This window comes from Galleria mellonella, unplaced genomic scaffold (assembly GCF_026898425.1).
Source record: "Galleria mellonella isolate WM207_F2 unplaced genomic scaffold, CSIRO_AGI_GalMel_v1 utg57, whole genome shotgun sequence".
Lineage (NCBI taxonomy): Eukaryota > Metazoa > Arthropoda > Insecta > Lepidoptera > Pyralidae > Galleria > Galleria mellonella.
Window position 1 is genome coordinate 1,053,247 of NW_026442119.1, and position 18,206 is coordinate 1,071,452.

General features: G+C 34.7%; 1 protein-coding gene across 1 annotated transcript in view; it reads right to left on the reverse strand.

Moving 5' to 3' along the window:
- Positions 1-18,206, reverse strand: part of LOC113509907 (sine oculis-binding protein homolog) — a 46,278-nt gene that overhangs the window by 4,531 nt on the left and 23,541 nt on the right. Inside the window, exon 2 of the mRNA XM_026893333.3 lies at positions 1,569-1,701. Within this exon, the coding sequence (XP_026749134.2) occupies positions 1,569-1,701 (133 nt within the window). The remainder of the gene's footprint in view (positions 1-1,568; positions 1,702-18,206) is intronic.

Consider the following 18,206-nt stretch of genomic DNA (forward strand, 5'->3'; position numbering starts at 1 on the left):
AGTTTCAGATTCTATTGCTTTTAAGACCACTTATGTAATGTCTCCTATTAATTCGTCACGATTGACTGTCCTGCTTTCATCCTCATCTATCAACCCTCATTGCCGAAGGGGAAAGGGATTGTTAGTAATAGGGAGGTTAGACCGTATTGCTATCAATATATCCTATCGGGTCGAGCTCCCCGCGGTTCCCCCTGGAAACTATCGTGACTAATTTGTCGTTGAATTAGTCATGATGGGCTAACTGACCTACCTTTACATCCTCACCAACCATCCCTCACTGGTGCCCCGCCAGTGTATACCGATGGCGCGGGCGGGGTTACTATTTCATTATCATCCATTAAAAAAAAACTCTCACTGCCGATGCCGATGCCTCAACCCGATAGCGCCGACGTAGTTACCATTCCATATTAATTTTTTTTAAATACATATATAGAAAAGTGCGGCACGAATAATAAAGCCCCTTAGCTATGTGTCTGTCATTTTTCTATGAAACATGCTTAGCGATATACAAATATTAATGAATATGTATTCCAAGAATAACATTCAAGTATACGCAAGTCATGAAATAACTTGATATTAATCTGTGGCGCCCTATGGAGGTAATTTGGCGCCAAAATACACGAGGGTAACCTGTGGTTTCAACGGAACGTCCAAATTCAGGGAACCGCAGCTGCATTGATAGGGGGCTTAACTTTCTTCGAACTTTTTATTAATTTTATTTATATTCAAATAAATTGATGACATTATAAGATTGTAATCTTTCATCCCCTGTATTTTTTTCAATTTTTTAAAGAAAATTGATGTGTAGTAAAAAAAAAGGATATTTTTTATAGCTGTTAGACCACTACTCTACTAGTAGAAGTATATGTATATATTTTAACAAGATATATATTCGTATATATTTTAATAATATAATCATTATATTTAAAAAAAAAATAAACAAAAAAATTTATAATATCATCATTTATAATTAATTATAAATAGTCTCTCAACGCACCACATCGAGGCATCCTACCTAAGATACTGACAACATTGCCTCTTTGGATTGTTAAACTTATCTTTTGCGCAAAGTAGCTACCAGCTTTTGGGTGAGCTGTAACCTCGATGAGGCGCGCTGTGATTCGTATATATTAGTTCTTCCGTTTAAATACAAGTCTCGAACACAAGAACCGACGTACATAAATCCGTAAGATGTAAATAAATCTTGATTTTATTTTTACAAATAAATAAATAACTATCTAATTTACCAGAGGGAGACTTTGTACAAAAGTCGATTGCTTGGGTGCCTCTGTCCCATTCGTGTTTCAACCGTGAAGCAGTTGTTTGCATGGCTGTGTTTCGGTTTGAAGGGTGGGATATGGCGTGAATTTACTGGGTACAGAGGAATAACATCTGAGTCCTTAGGAATGGCAACGCATGGGGGGTATCATGGGCGAAACAGTATATTCTGTTATGTCTATGGTACTGCTCGTGTCTATAGGCGACGGTTACCACTTTCCATCAGGTGGGCCGTCAGCTTGTTTGCCATTCTAAGCTGTATAAAAAAAATCATTAAATTGATAATTCACCTTTATTTTTCTGATCACTGGCCTGCTCAGGACTGGCCGCGTCCCGAGCCCTAGAAGCTGCCCACCTTCGAAGCTCCAGTCTCTCGTATCCATACCAGCCCAGCAACTCATTCATGGCGGTCTCCGCAAACTCCTGTAAATCACCAGAATTTGATATTTTAAATATTTTTTAATGGGGCAATAATAGAATAGTAATTTCGCCTGCTCTTTTGAAATACGCTGGCGGTGATTTTAAATACATATCATCACCTCTATGGCAAATTTACGAACCTGCAGTTTTTTCAAATTTGACATTTCTTAAAAAATCTACATTTTGCGTCATACTACTTATTGTGGCTTATTTTCAAATTTCTATTTCTAACGGTTAAAGAAATCGAGTAGCTCGAATCTCCATATTTTTGTGATATACCCAAAGTAAACTTACTTAGCATATTTTTATAGAATTTTCTATAATAAACACTTTAATTTGAAAATTTCAACAATTATTTTATCAATTTTTCATTCCTAATTTAGTTATTTTACATGAATGATTGCTATACCGTTTTTATTTAAACTGAAGTTTTCTCCAAAACACGTGATTTATACCTTAGTATATTTACGAAAGTGGCACTTTCGTTAGTTTGCCAGATATTAAAATAAATTATTTTCTTTGGCAACTTACGAAACTGCCATTTTCGTAGATTTGCTGTTGTATAACTCAATACCTAGGAACTCTCATGTATGAAGGTGCAAAGTAATGAATATGCATTTACTTCTGATACTTGTAATATAATAATAATTAATTAAGCGCATTCAATAAAAAACAGGATTTTAAAACTAAAATTTTAGCATGATCTTTTACAGTAGTCTTCTATCAAAAGTTATTTGCATTCTAATGTTTCAAAACGTTCCGCTGTAAAATGTATCTTTTTCAGTTTCGTAAGTTTACCATAAAGGTGACGATATGTTACAATAAAGTTTGTTAAGCAAAACAATTATGCATGTATCCGGGTAATAAACTGGTTAATTGGTTTTGAACATTAACGTGAACTAATAGCGTTTTCGGAATTTTCATAAGCTTCGATTGGTGTGTGGTTCCGGCATAGAACAGGCTACCACTTCATTTCCCGTGTCGTAAGAAGAGACTAAGGCAACTTAATGGTCGAGAGATGGAACGCAACGTTTTTCTTAAAACATCACTAAATATCCAACTGCAGTTGCTGGGAGGGAAAGGGATTGTTAGCAATGGAGTTTGACAGCCCCATTGCTAGCAATATGCCTTATTAAGTCGACCTCCACGTGGTTCCCTCTGGAAACCATCGTGAACAATTCTTGTTGAATTCGTCACGATGGGCTAACTGACCTGCTTCATCCTCATCTATCATCCTTCACTGGTGCCCCGCCGGTGTATACCGATAGCGCGGGTGGGGTTACTATTTCATTATCACCCATAAAAAAAACTGCAGTTGCTAACCTGACTGCCAAGTGTAACAATTACTGGCAAATCTCCCCTTATTGAGAAGACTTATGTTTGGCAGTGGACAGTTGGCGGCTGTTATGAAGTTTAAACTATATATATAGTTTATTATATATATCTATAATTGTAACAAAAATGCACTTTAAAAACGGGTCGAATTTATTTTATTTGTATCAAGTTAATTTATTTAATGTATTTTGTAATGGAAGGGATTGTTAGTAATGCGGATTACCAGTCGCACTGCTAGTAATATACCCTATCAGGTCGACCTCCACGTGGTCCCCCCTGGAAAACATCGAGCTGAATTCCAGGTATATTCATCACGATGGGCTAACTGACCTGCCTTTTTATCCTTACCTATCATCCTTCACCGGTGCCCCACCCGCGTATACCGTTAGCGCAGGCGGAGTTACCATTCCATTATAATCCATTAAAAAAAATATATTGTAAATGCTATTTAGAGAAAGTATATGCATTATTTTTTTTAAACTGTAACATGACTACAAATGTTTACATCACGACACAAAATACGACCGTTATTTTTAAAAGTGCACCTTAAATAAAAATAAAACGCGATTTATTCAAAATAAATGGTTCTTGAATGACCTCCTTACAGCGAGTTTTATTGCCAGCGATTACGGTAATCAATTCCTACGTTTTAAAAAAAAATGTCGCGATTCAACGACGCAACATGTGAAATATTTGTGTCGTTTAAAAAGATATCGGTTATTAAAACGGCTTTGTGGTGAAATATTGTTGCATTAATACTGTTTCTTTGTACTGAGCACACAAAATAAAAAAAAAGAACTTTATTAAAAATAAAATTAGACATTAGACTAAGCTGTATGGTATTCGTTTCCTTTGTTTATTAAAGGAAAATAAAAATTATAAATCATAGATTAAGGATGGCCAAGATCTACGGTATAATTAATAAACAAGAAAGAAAAAAAATCTATAAATTTAATATTTTATTTCATAACAAAATTATTTTTAATCGTGACAAATTTTACATCTAGTAAACTATATCAATTAGAAGAGTTTTCAAATTTAGTTAAGAATTAATACAGATTATGTAAAATGGTAAATAAAAAAAAATGTGCGAATTAAAAACTTCCTGACAATTATTGTAATGACCAAAATTTGTATGAAAGCTTCCCCCTTGGGAAGTAGCCAGTAGTTGCTACGCTTGGCAGACGGGTTGAGTCGATACTGCCCATCCCACGACCATTAATTCCCCTTGGTCACTTAATAGGGACAGATGGAAAAAAACTCCACTCTTACCCCCCTGTGTAAGAGTGGAATTTTCACCTATATGAATAAAATTATCGGGATCAACAAATATTTGAATGACAAAGACTTTTTATGTGTGGGAAGCACATATGTCACGCTAGCCCCTTAATCTAGGTTGAAATAACAATCGCTACATTGTAAGTGTAATTTGTATGAAAAATACAATTTGATGATTTCTTCCAAGATAATTGGCACAAGCTAATACAATTTTAAATCAAAGCTTAACATCACCTCAGTTGTACAGAGAACATTCGTTTATGATTAAGAGATGCTCAGTCTAATGAAGAGATTTGTTAATTTTAGAAGATTTTTATTTTAGAATTATTAATATCTCGACTATTCATTGTCACCCACGTATAACACACTTATTTTTTTTTTTAAAAAACGTTACTTATAATTCTGGGAGTAGTATTTAATTTCGTTCCACCTACTTACGAAAGGAAGTACTCTAAGAAACAAGAATATTAGTTTATAGTGAAGTTTTTTTATAAATAAATGAACCATATTTCATTTCATCATTTCCTCCACTGCTGAACAAAAATCTTCATAAGGGGAGTTTTGCCAGTAGTTACCGCGCTTGGCAGGTGATTTGGCAATTGCAGTTAGGTTTTTAAAAAAGTTTTAAAAGGGACGCTGCTGCCTAACTTTCTACCATCAACCAGAAGGAGGCTGTACAAAAGTCGATTGCTTGGATACCTCTGTCCCATTCGTGGTTCTACCGTGAAGCAGTTGTGTTTGCATGGCTGTGTTTCGGTTTGATGGGTGGGATATGGCGTTAATTTACAGGGTAAAGAGGAATAACAAGTGAGTCCTCAGGAATGGCAACGCATGGGCGAAACAGTATACTCTGTTATGTCCATGGTACTGCTCATGTCTATAGTCGACGGTTACCACTTTCCATCAGGTGGGTCGTCAGCTTGTTTGCCATTCTAAGTTGTAAAAAATAAAGCAACCCGTGCAAACAGGTTATAAAATAATAATATGATAAAAATTAATCCTTAAAATCGACACTTACAATCGAAGATATCGCATAACATACTTATAATACATACAAATAATTACAATCGAGTTAGAAATCTCCTTTTCGAAACCATAAAAAAAAAACACGAACTTCTTTGTCAAATATAAAATTAAATCCACGTTTTATTAGACAAAGAGTAACATGTAATAAGTATCATATTCACATAGTATCTGTGAAGACGCCTTCATTATAGCGGCAACCGTATATCTTTGACACACGAGTATCTAAATCACCAGATTTAATTAATCTGTACTTGCACAAGGATCTACTGTGACAGTCCTGCGAACAGGTGATATTTCAGGGCAAGATGTCCACTAAGCGGAGATAATTGGGCTCCGGTTACAGTTGTCCTTTGAAGGAGCCATGGACACGATTTGAAACCTTAAAATTTATATGGCAATAATGATAATGTACACAAATGTATTATTCGATTCTCTGCCTAGCCCGTAAAGGATGTGACGTGAAGGTAGATTTAGGAAGAAAAAAAATATATAAATTAGGTACATTTATAATGTCATATTTTTTATTTATTTTATTTATTCGGCGCACATAACAGAAGTTTACAAATACAAACTTAAACTATAACATGCAAGTACAATGTATTGATCAGGTATTTGTTTTTTTATACAACTTAGAATGGTTATCAAGCTGACGGCCCACCTGATGGAAAGTCATAACCGTCGCCTATAGACATGAGTAGTACCATGGACATAACAGAGTATACTGTTTCGCCCATGATACCCCATGATGCCCATGATGCGTTGCCATTCCTAAGGACTCAGATGTTATTCCTCTGTACCCTGTAAATTCACACCATATCCCACCCTTCAAACCGAAACACAGCCATGCAAACACAACTGCTTCACGGTTGAAACACGAATAGGACAGAGGTACCCAAGCAATCGACTTTTATACAAAGTCTCGCTCTGGTAAAAAGGTATATATACATATTTAAAATTACACAGAACAAAAGGTCGTTGGTTTAATTTTTACGGTGAGAATACGTGAATTAACAAGTTCATACCTGAGTTGCAATTTGATTATGGAATCACCTTTTTAATAATTAGTTAATACGTATTATCACATCTGTTGTATGGTACTCATATTACAAATTCTGTAACGTATGTAATTAATGCCTGTATGCGATTACGTGTTATTAGCAAAATATTTGTTTTTGACAATAAGATGTTATTTTTTTGTAATGGATGATAATGGAATGGTAACCCCACTTGCGCTATCGGTATACGCTGGTGGGGCACCAGTGAGTGATGATAGATGAGGATGAAAGCAGGTCAGTTAGTCCATCGTGACGAATTCCACTAGAATTAACCACGATGGTTTCCAGGGGGAACCGCGTGGAGGTCGACCTGATAGGGTATATTACTAGCAATAGACTCATTAGACCCTATTACTAACAATTCCTTCCCCCCGATTACGTGTTATTAGCAAAATTTTTGTTTTTGAAAATAACATGTTTTATGACAGGTGAAAATGAAAAGACAGGTCAATTAACCCATCGTGATGAACACACCTGGAATTCAGCACGATGGTTTCCAGGGGGCCACGTGGAGGTCGACCTGACAAGGTATATTGCCAGCAATGGGCTTGGTAGTCCGTAATACTAACAATCCTTCCCCCCTGACAATAACATGTAACCTCAAACAGTGCCGTGTGATCCCGGCCTAGAATGATCCACCCCTTCCTTTCCCGTGGGTATTGTTAGAGGCTTCTGGTCGAGGGATGGGCAACAACGTCCCTTTTAAAGATCACCTAAAGCCTTACTGCGATTGTCAACCCGCCTGCTAAACGTGGCAACTACGTTTGAAACCCCCCTTATGCGCGAAGCCGATATTTAGCAGTGAGCAGATAACGGCTAATATAAAAAAATATATATATCACAAACAGGTCCCATATTGTAATGAGTTTTATTTAAAAAATGCTTATTTTCTGTTACCATTCTTTTTTCACAATTCAGCCTATATATAGGCTAATTACCAATAAAAAAAACTTATAAAACCAGGTGGTCTACCATGAAATGAAATTCCGAAATTTCGGGCTCAATTTCGTGTTTTTGTTCGTATCAAAATCGACCCAGTAAATGGAGCTTAACATTTCATTCATCATAAATCCTATTCTAATAGTCCAAAGGAACGATATTTTAACATTTTTAATAATTTTAAACGGCATGTATTATGTAATTTTAACATCAAATTTCTATTTCGTTCGTCCCCGAAATTTTGGAAAATACTTCGTGGTAGGCCCTCAGGAATCAACAAATAGTTCTTAGATCGAAGTCCGTTCATAAGACAACTGCATTCGCGACCAATTAACCCTAGACATAAGTATATTCTTTCGTTAATCTTTTTGTTTAAATCTACCCGACTATATGTTACAGTTTTCTTTTCTATTCTTTGTTCACTTTAATTTAAATAACTACGACTTAATATTTTTACTTACAGAAAAATTGAACAAGAATAAAACTGAAAACTGGAACGCAACATTTACAACCCGGCTAGCTTTCGTTTCAACGTAACGGTTACCGCCGATGTTGGCAGTGTAGTGTAATAATTATCACTGAAAATACGATATGAGAAACTACGGGGGCTGTAACTTAAAACTTTGCCCATTAACCAGGCTTTGAACCTTTCCAAATGATGCATTCGGAATACATAAAATATTTCATATGCGTTCGTGCCGTATTAATTAGGGATTGCACCTTTATTACTCGTAATATTACGGTTTGGATTCGAGTTAAAAGATAATTTTATTTAATGGACGAGTGAAGTAAAATATGATATTTTAATTAACGTAATTAATTCTTTCTTGAACTCATATTAAAATATTGAATTTGATATAAAAACTAAAAGGAAAGAAACCCCGCGGTTTCGCCTACGCGTCGTCTACCGTCTGTTTGTAAATAGGCACATAACATTCGATTAAATGATGGAAAACTGTACAATGTATAAGGATTGAAAGTTAGATTAACCATGTTAATTGTAAACTATTGCGTATTTTAAACATGATTAAATTTTTTTTTAAGATTTTCACCACAATAATTGACAAACGCCTTTGACTACCTCATTAGAGATTATAGTTGTAAGGATATTAAGCAGCATAACTTAAATAATTTTATAAATATTTGTATCCCTATTTATTTATTCTTTATTGTACACAAAAAATTACAACATATATACATATATATAAAACAAAGATGTACAACAGGCGAGCTTAACTCTGTAAGAGTTCTCTTCCAGCAAAGTTCATGATTGCTGATCTATTACTTGGCATTAGTCAGATGGGTCAGATGGCTATGGTATTAGCAATGTCGCTATACTGTTAATACGATGCATAAAAGAAAAAAAAAAATCAATATATGTATATATATAATATTAGTTATAATAATTTTAATCTTCAAGAAAAGATTCTTATTTACGTAGGTTTATATTTATATGTATGTATTAATATTCTATCTTTCAAATATATATAAAATTATTTGTAATTTATGTAAATATTTATTTTAATTTCTGTCTTGCACTACTACTGCCCATTCACTACTTCCTATGCCACTGTGTTAGGTTGACTGGAAGAGATCTCTTTTAGAGATAAGTTCGCCTTTGCTAACATTGTTATTAACTTATTGTTGTTACTGCATGTTTTAGTGAAATAAAGAATATATAATAATAATATTTTTTTATTTAACTTTCATATACACATGTCGTTCTTTCTTAGCCTATTATTCAGCAAACAGAGATGTTTGTTGGCGGTACAATTGAAAATATATATAATGAATTTTAAAATTAGCTCACAGTTGATGGACATACAAATCTGTGGACATATAAAAAAATATATATATATATATATATATATATATATATATATATATATATATATATATATATATACAGGACCTCCATTTATATGTATATATACACTTATGACATAACTTCCGTGTTTCCTTTTTTGCTACTTGAGGAAATAGATAAAAAAAAATAACATTGTGCCACTGTATATATACATTATGCAACTTAGATTGGCAAACAAGCTGACAGCCCATCTGATGGAAAGTGGTAACATCGTCTATAGATATGAGTAGTACCATGGACATAACAGAGTATACTGTTTCGCCCATGATACCCCCCATGCGTTGCCATTCCTGAGGACTCAGGAATTAATCCTCTGTACCCTATAAATTCACTATCATATCCCACCCTTCGAACCGAAACACAGGCATGCAAACACAACTGCTTCACGGTTGAAACACGAATGGGACAGAGGTTTGGGTACCCAAACAAATGACTTTTGTACAAAATCTTCCTCTGGAAAACTTTTATTTATTATATCAACTAGTAAAAAAAAGAAACGTGAATTATTGTATCATTAATATATATGGAACGCGATAAATACACAAATTATTTGATTTTTTTACCTTTTTTTATGACATTGTGAATGTTGAATATTTGTGTACACCAATGACCCCACTGGATATAACATTACCAAACCAAAGCTTCGACAAGACGTTAGCCAGCCAAAGCGCGGTCGTGGGTAACACGAGACGAGCGGTGTCGATAATATTGTGATATCCAATATAATATAAATGCTTTTAATGGCAGTAGCTCCGGTAAGGTAAATTTAGGAGCGTCCGCAACCTGACACCAGCTAGCGACCTACGCACGATAATGTTGCCATACTATAGAACATAATATTACCTATGGTTGAAAGATATTTGATAAGGTATTTTTATTTGTTTTTGTTTCAAATAATATAGCTTTATTTTGATAAACTAATAATGTATACTCTGTTATGTCCATGGTACTGCTCATGTCTATAGGCGACGGTTACTACTTTCCATCAGGTGGGCCGTCAGCTTATTTGCCATTCTAAGTTGTATAAAAAAAAATGTATTGAGTAGAGGATTTTAGGCAATACTTACCACGCTTACCTGGCGGCTAGGTGTAGAACTGTAGAGTCTTATTTCAAGTTATCCTTATGTATTATGCTTTGTTCCCATAGTTTCTACTTACGACATATGAAGAATAAAAACGGAATTTATATATTTATATGTTGTTATGTATTTGTATGGGTGTTTATATATACGTATGTATGTGTGTATGTATGTATATATAGGAATATATATTTACATTTTTGCATGGATTACATCTCCATATGCGTTTAAAAACAGAATTTTCATCGTGCCTCCGATCGAACTGTTTATAATTACCCCTCTCCAACCAAAAGGTTGCCTGAAGGGGATTGCTTTTAGCGATAAGGTCGCCCATTGTTTTCTCATTATGAAAATTTCTCGTAATTGTTTTTATTTATAATAGTTTAGTTTACTATTGTAATCTTTTAGAGGAAACTATAAAGAGTCTATCTATTTATATTTTTGACTGAGGTAAAAAATAGTTCATAATGTCCTTTTTAATCTTTAATTTTTTTTTTAATCTTAAATATTTTAACACGATTAGTTAGTTTTTAATACTTTAATTAATGTTATTTTATTATTATATTATTTCGTAATGTTTAAATACTACAAAAAAATTTTAAACTAATTTATTGTTACTTTTATTTTCAATATTTACACGCTTGATCTAAGTAGATTTTGTAAGGTACTTTTAATTTATAAGATCAAATGTTTTATACCAAAAATCATTGCAAATAAAATTATTATTATTATTTAGAGTTCAAAACGTCAATTGGTAACAAAAAACAAACACTTCCACACCTTAGCAGTGTAACGGTTTAACCAATCGCTATAAAATTTGATATATTTGTACGGATACTACATGAGATGGATAAGGATATAAGCTTCTTGTTATCCCACTCAGAAAACATATTTTGGTCACAAGCACGAAACTGTGGATAAGAGCAAATTGTGTATTTATTATATATTGATTAACTCGTACAATTAGGTAATGATTCAAATAATAAAATTACAGATGTTTTATGCTGACAGTACTTGCGTTTTGTTGTCACAAAAAGTGTCATCATGACCGTCGCAGTATTATTCTATGATATCCATGGTTCTGTTCATGTTGATAGACGACAGTCACCACTTCTCATTAGGTAGGCCATCTGCTTGTATGCTACTTTATATAAATTTATACCTCTAGAAAACCTATGTTAATTTCTGTAAGTATGTATATGGTAATATGAATCTAGAGGGCCTACCATGAAATGTTTTCCGAAATTTCGGAGCCAAACGAAACACCAATTTGAGGTTAAAATTACATAATACATGCCATTTGGAAATATTAAAAATGTTAAAATATTGTTCCTTTGGACTTTTATGATAGGATGTATGACGAACGAAATGTTAAACTCCATTTATTGGTCCGATTTTGGTATAAACAAAAACATGAAATTGAGTCTGAAATTTTGGAATTTAATTTCATGGTAAACCCGCTGTCCTACAGGACTCGCACAGCCTAGTGTAGAAATCATCAATAAATTTTATGCTTACTCAAATATACTTTGAAATTTAAATTGAAAATAATTTATTACGAAATTATTGTATATGCAAATTGGGCATATATACCTACTGTGATTCCGCTAATATATTGTATTAATATTTTCCACATAACATGCCTTTCCACATTGATAGGTGAAAATGAGACGGTGACCCAGTGACCAGCACACAAAAGAATTATTCACTCCCTCACAATCGCTATCATGTCACCGCATCCTACGACGGATCACGTCATTCATTAGGGTGAAGTTAGGACAGGACATAGAACAGCAATATCCAGTACATTTAGTCGATTCTTTTATTGCACAACGCCATCTAGTTTTACATTAAACAAAACTTGCACAAATATAGATGTATAAATAAAAAGCGAAACAAATACAATTCAGATTATGACGATGGGGCTAATTCTGAGGTGTCATTTCGCGAAATTCACTTCTCTCTTTTCAGTTATTCAAGAACTATGTCGTCTCTGTATTCGCTCAGGATGGTGTGTTCATATGTCGTGGTATAACAAAAAAACTGTTTTATCATTATAAACAAAAATCTATTAAATCCCAACCAAGTTTTCGCTGTGATATCAAACTAAAATTTTAGAGATAAGTTTGACAAATAGTACCTCAGAATCGACTCCATTAGGTTATACAGCGTTTAACGGAATGTTATTATAAATTAACAATTAGTACAGATTCCTCAAATTAAAAATATCTACATGATGAAGAGATAACTGATCATGGGGGAACTTGGAAGGGTTGTGAGGATACAAGCGAATGTCATCATTGATATTTACTTACATCAAAAGTTGCCCTTTTGAAAGAAGAAGTAAATTTATAAAATGCTGTGCTCGCAAATTAATTTATTTATATTCTGCGATAGATAGCTTAAAAAAAAACACAATCAACGAGTGACTTCTGTGTTGATAATTACTATACTGCATTGAAATTCATTATAATCCGTTCAGCCATTTTTTACATAAAACGCTATCTAACATAAAAACACGCTGTCATATTTACAAAAAACCATCGTTTCCTGTTCAATATTATGCATAGAAACTACAATTCTAAATATATTGAATGCACAGTTACGGCATCGTTATGATTTTGTTATATGTAAAAATAATTTAGTGTACTGTGCGTATCTACACTATGTCGGGGGCGAAGCCGACACGGCACCGACTGCAAACATATCGAGTTACAGCGACTAGTGGAGCTTATAATTTACCTAATGCCTTGTAAAACGATAGCCGTGCTAATGTACGCGGAAACAAATATGGATGCCGGGTTTCAAAAGGCAATAGCTGAGCTTTAGTTATAAGATAGTTACGCTTATTTTATAATATTACGAAAGGTAAGGCACGATTTTTTTGGTTGGAAAACAGATTTTTATTAACATTATCAGCAAAAGAAATTGCGACACCTGACGGTAAGTTACTACTGCTGTACCTATAAGTACCTACAATACTGGATGAATTACATATTTGCAAATTGACGGTATATTCAGGTTGCACGTTAGGAGCAAGTACGGTCGGGATTACCATTCCATTTCAAATAATATTTTTTTTTTTTATTTTTACAATAATCCAAAATTTCTCTATGCTTAATTGGAAGAGATCTCTCTAAAAGTCCATCATCGGCCATTGCATTTTTTTCGGTTTTTTAACAACTGATTTGCAATGTGTTACATTTTGTACAAATACAATCAAAAACAAAACAAACAATATTCATTTTAGCTGGAACGTTACTTTAATCACGTTCCAATACACATTGTATCCGCATACTAAATTTAGGTGTATTCGCAACAAAATAATGTATGTACACAGTCAGCCATAATATAAATCCGTTACCAGAAATAAATCCAAAGAAGTAAAGTTTCTCATGAACGTGTACTTATTACATAGCAAGCTGCAATCTCAAAATAAACCCCATCGTCAACGTTCTAACACAAAGGAGCGAACGAGCGTCGCGAACAAAAACCACGGCGTAATATTACATCTCCGATATCCGTCAATCGATTATGTTTCACATGTTTCTCATTATGACGTCTGGGTGCGAAACAAAGCGGTATCGGGTTCCGTACATTACTCTTCGGGCAACCGGAGAACAAACTGTTTTGGTCATATGAGAACCAACCACTTTCGGGAAGACTTGTTTTAGATGGCAACACAGCTCAACCGCGCCAGTAACAGCGCGCCTTTGTAAACCAACCCCGAACATTTCATGTTGCGTTGCTTTTAAAGAGCCAGCATTCTAAAGTTCGATGGTTTTATAATGTATAAAATATTAACGTAAACAGTATTTAGTTTACATAAAGGAGTTTTTATTACTAGAACGTAATCTTTTTATCATTGAGATGAGATACTACAATGTTTTTCTATGTACTACGAAATGTAGAATAGTGATAGTGAGGCCGATTGCAAGACGCCATTAAATTTATCTCTTAACCCAATATTTTAATAATTTTACGAAATTACTTTTTTTGTGGACCATCATTAATAACAATTATAATAATTTTCACTTAACCATTATATTTATTTATTTTATTTATTTATTCATTAGTACAAATATGTGTACATGGCGGACTTAATGCTAAAAGCATTCTCAGTCAACAGTCAGTCCCAGTTATATTGTAGGGGGGAAAGGGATTGTTAGTGATGGAGACTAAAAATACCATTGCTAGCAATATACCCAGCCAGGTCGACCTCCTCGCGGTTCTCCCTGGAAACTATCATGGTTAATATCTGTTGAATTCATCATGATTAGCACAGGCGGGATTACTATTCCATTTTCACACATAAAAAAAACCATTATATTGCTGCTCAGAATCTCGCTAGATGGCTAAATACCCATACTGCTATCTGTTGTCAAAACGATGTTTTATTCTTGTGAAAAAAAAAAAACAACGTAATCAGAGGGTTAAAACTAATAGAAAATGGGGGAAAAGTAACAATCCGTTAGCGATGGGTCTAATTTCCCCGTTACTAGCAATACATCTTATCAGGTCAACTTCCACGCGGTTCCCCCTGGAAAATTATAGTGGAATTCGGCACGACCTATCTCACACCTCACTGGCGACCCGTCAGCGTATACCGATAGCGCAGGCGGAGTTACCATTATCACCTATTAAAAAAAACTAATAGTAAATAGGTGCCTTTTATGACAACCACGGGAAACAATATTTATTCGTATGTTACCATATTATTATTATCTATTAAAAAATCGGAAAAATAGTACATAGCTTGTATCGAGTTAAGTAACGTATTTATGTATAAACATAACACTAATTATCCATTAAGCCATCAAGTTTCTTTGACATACCCATATTTTCATATATTTATTATTTGCATGTACTTCACTGTTATTTACCACATTCATAATAATATGCTTTCTTTATATAAATTATAATTTAACATTGTTTGCCGACTGCTTTAACCATGCTGCGTGTACACCTGTCTGGGTCTCAATCTAGTTCATACTATTATCTTTATATAAATGTTTACAAAGTTATTGATTGTAACCTGTTGTGTATACCTTTTAAATAAAATAAAAAAAAATTAACAATCACTGGGGGTCATTTGTCTATGCCAAGCGCGAAGGTGAGTTGATATACATTGCTAAATTGGTTCTGTAACACGACCCGGGCCTGGCGATTCGCTTATTTTTAGCGTGCCAACTTGCGAACCAAGTTTACACAGTGTGGGAAAGGGGCGCCATAACCGATGCCCTTGAAGGCCCCACGATACGAGTAACTGGTAGTTTGAATACCTATTTAAAGTGTATTGTGTATTATACATACAAATGTAACGTCAACAATCCCCTGTCGAATGTTAATAACGAGAATTAGTGATTTTTATACCACTGAGGTGGTAAACAAGCATACGGCCCACCTGATGGTAAGTGGTTACCGTAGTCTATGAACGCCTGCAATACCAAAGATATTATGCGCGCGTTGCCGACCCTGAAGAAACCTCTTTCCCCCCTTTTGAAGAACCCCACGTTGTTTGTCTTTTATACAACTTATAATGGTAAACAAGCTGACGGCCCACCTGATGGAAAGTGGTAACCGTCGCCTATAGACATGAGCAATACAATGGACATAACAGAGTATAGTGTTTTTCTCATGATATCCCCCATACGTTGCCATTCCTGAGGACTCAGGTGTTATTCCTCTGTACCCAGTAAATTCACGCCATATCCCACCCTTTAAACAGAAACACAGCCATGCAAACACAACTGCTTTACGGTTGATACACGAATGGGACAGAGGTACCCAAGCAATCGACTTTTGTACAAAGTCTCCCTCTGGTAAATGTAAACAAATTTCGCGACCTCCGACGTAAGTAAAAATTAATTTAAATAAAGTATTTTTTTTTTGTTAATTTATATTTACATATATTAATGTAACATATATTAATAAATGTTTTAATTATCATTATTCATAATAAATCTTTCTTTATAACTTTGTTTTTTTTTACTCAGGTAGTTTTCGCAACCCCATGTTGAAAACATTGATATAAATAACACATTTATTTTCACTCAATAAAAAAAAACCGGCTCTATCGCTTATCCTTAAACAATTTCAATCCTAATTCTAAAATTCTCGATCATACAACAATAAAGAAATATTGACAGACAAAAAAGCAAAACGCATAAAATAGGAATATCAAATAACATCAAATATGTAAATGGCCTTTAGCACATAGATACGTAAACTAATGGTTAATTCAACGGATTCTATTACACGCATTTTGATATCCGTGCGAAATGATTACGCAAACTTTGCTGTGAGCTGGAATGCGTTTGGATGAATTAATATTTGTTGTCACATGAACCGGAGCCTATAACAGCACTGCTAGGCGCCGTGGCTAGATAAAGCCATTTAAAGAGGTTCGTAGACGGTCAAGTAAGTTGCACCGTGCACGTAGATTTACAAGCGTAAAACTGCTTGATTAGGGGGGAGAGGGGATTCGTAATAATGGGAAATAACAATCCCATTGCTAGCAATATTTCCTTTTTTTATACAACTTAGAATGGCAAACGGAGTATACTGTTTCGCCCATGATACCCCCATGTGTTGCCATTCCTGAGGACTCAGGTGTTATTCCTCTGTATCCTGTAAATTCACGTCATATCCCACCCTTCAAACCGAAACACAGCCGTGCAAACACAACTGCTTTACGGTTAATATACACGATATACTCGTATATAACGAATGGGACAGAGGTACCGAAGCAAACGACTTTGGTACAAAGTCTTCCTCTGGTAATTGTATTTTGAAAAATCAATCTAAACAAATTAGTATTTTCTACATGTTTTTCATTAGCCCCACCCCGGGTTCACATGCTGTTTTTTTTAATAAAATATTGTCCATATGACTCACTGATAATATTTCTGGCCGAAAACATTTTTAAAATCGATTCAAATTCGAATTTCGAACCATTACAAACGAAAACCTGTTTCCACTTTTTAATATTATTCTAAATAAAAGTATGCATGAAAAATATGGAAATACAAAGCTTTTATGTTATTAAAACATAATTTTTACTACCTATATTTATTAATCAGGCCACAGACGACTGGTAATAAATAAATATTCATATAGAAATATAAATATATGTACGGTGTTTGATTACAATGAAAGATATGGGGAGACGCCGCGCTCGGGTGACGGCGGACGGTATCAAATTACTTGCCGATACGTAAAAAACATCCAAAAGGGGCAAGGACGTTTTTTTATGAATGATAATGGAATGGTAACCCCGCCTGTGAGGCACCAGTGAGGAATAATAGGTGAGGAGAACCACTATAGTTGAGGAGAAAAGGGATTGTTAGTAATGGAGACGAAGAACCCCATTGCTAGCAATATACCCAACCAGGGTTCCTTCCTGATGAAAAATTCCTGATGAATTCATCATGATGGGCTAACTGGCCTGTTTTCATCACCCTTCACTGGTGCCCCGCCAGCGCATCCCATTAGCGCAGGCGGGGTTACCACTCCATTTTCACGCATCAAAATAAAACCCTGTAAAGGGTTGCGGATGAATCCTTGACTGACTAGATTCCATTACTAACAATCCCTTTCCCTCCTGGGCAAGGACGTTAGTTTGTCTTTAAATATTGGTAGGGCGCGTATAATGGTCTAGACTTAGTAAGAAAAGGGGGGGGGGAGAAGGGATTGTTAATAATAGGGATTAGTAGCCCCTTTACTAGCAATACACCCTGTCAGGTCGACCTCCACGGGGTTCCACTTGGAAACTTGCTATTGCTGGTAATTGGTCAGTTAGACCCCATTACTAAACAATCCCTTCTCCGCCCACCTGCTTACGTATTTTTTATGGGTGATAATGAAATAGTAACACCCCCCCCCGCGCTATTGTATACACCGTCGGGGCACCAATGCAGAATGAAGCGG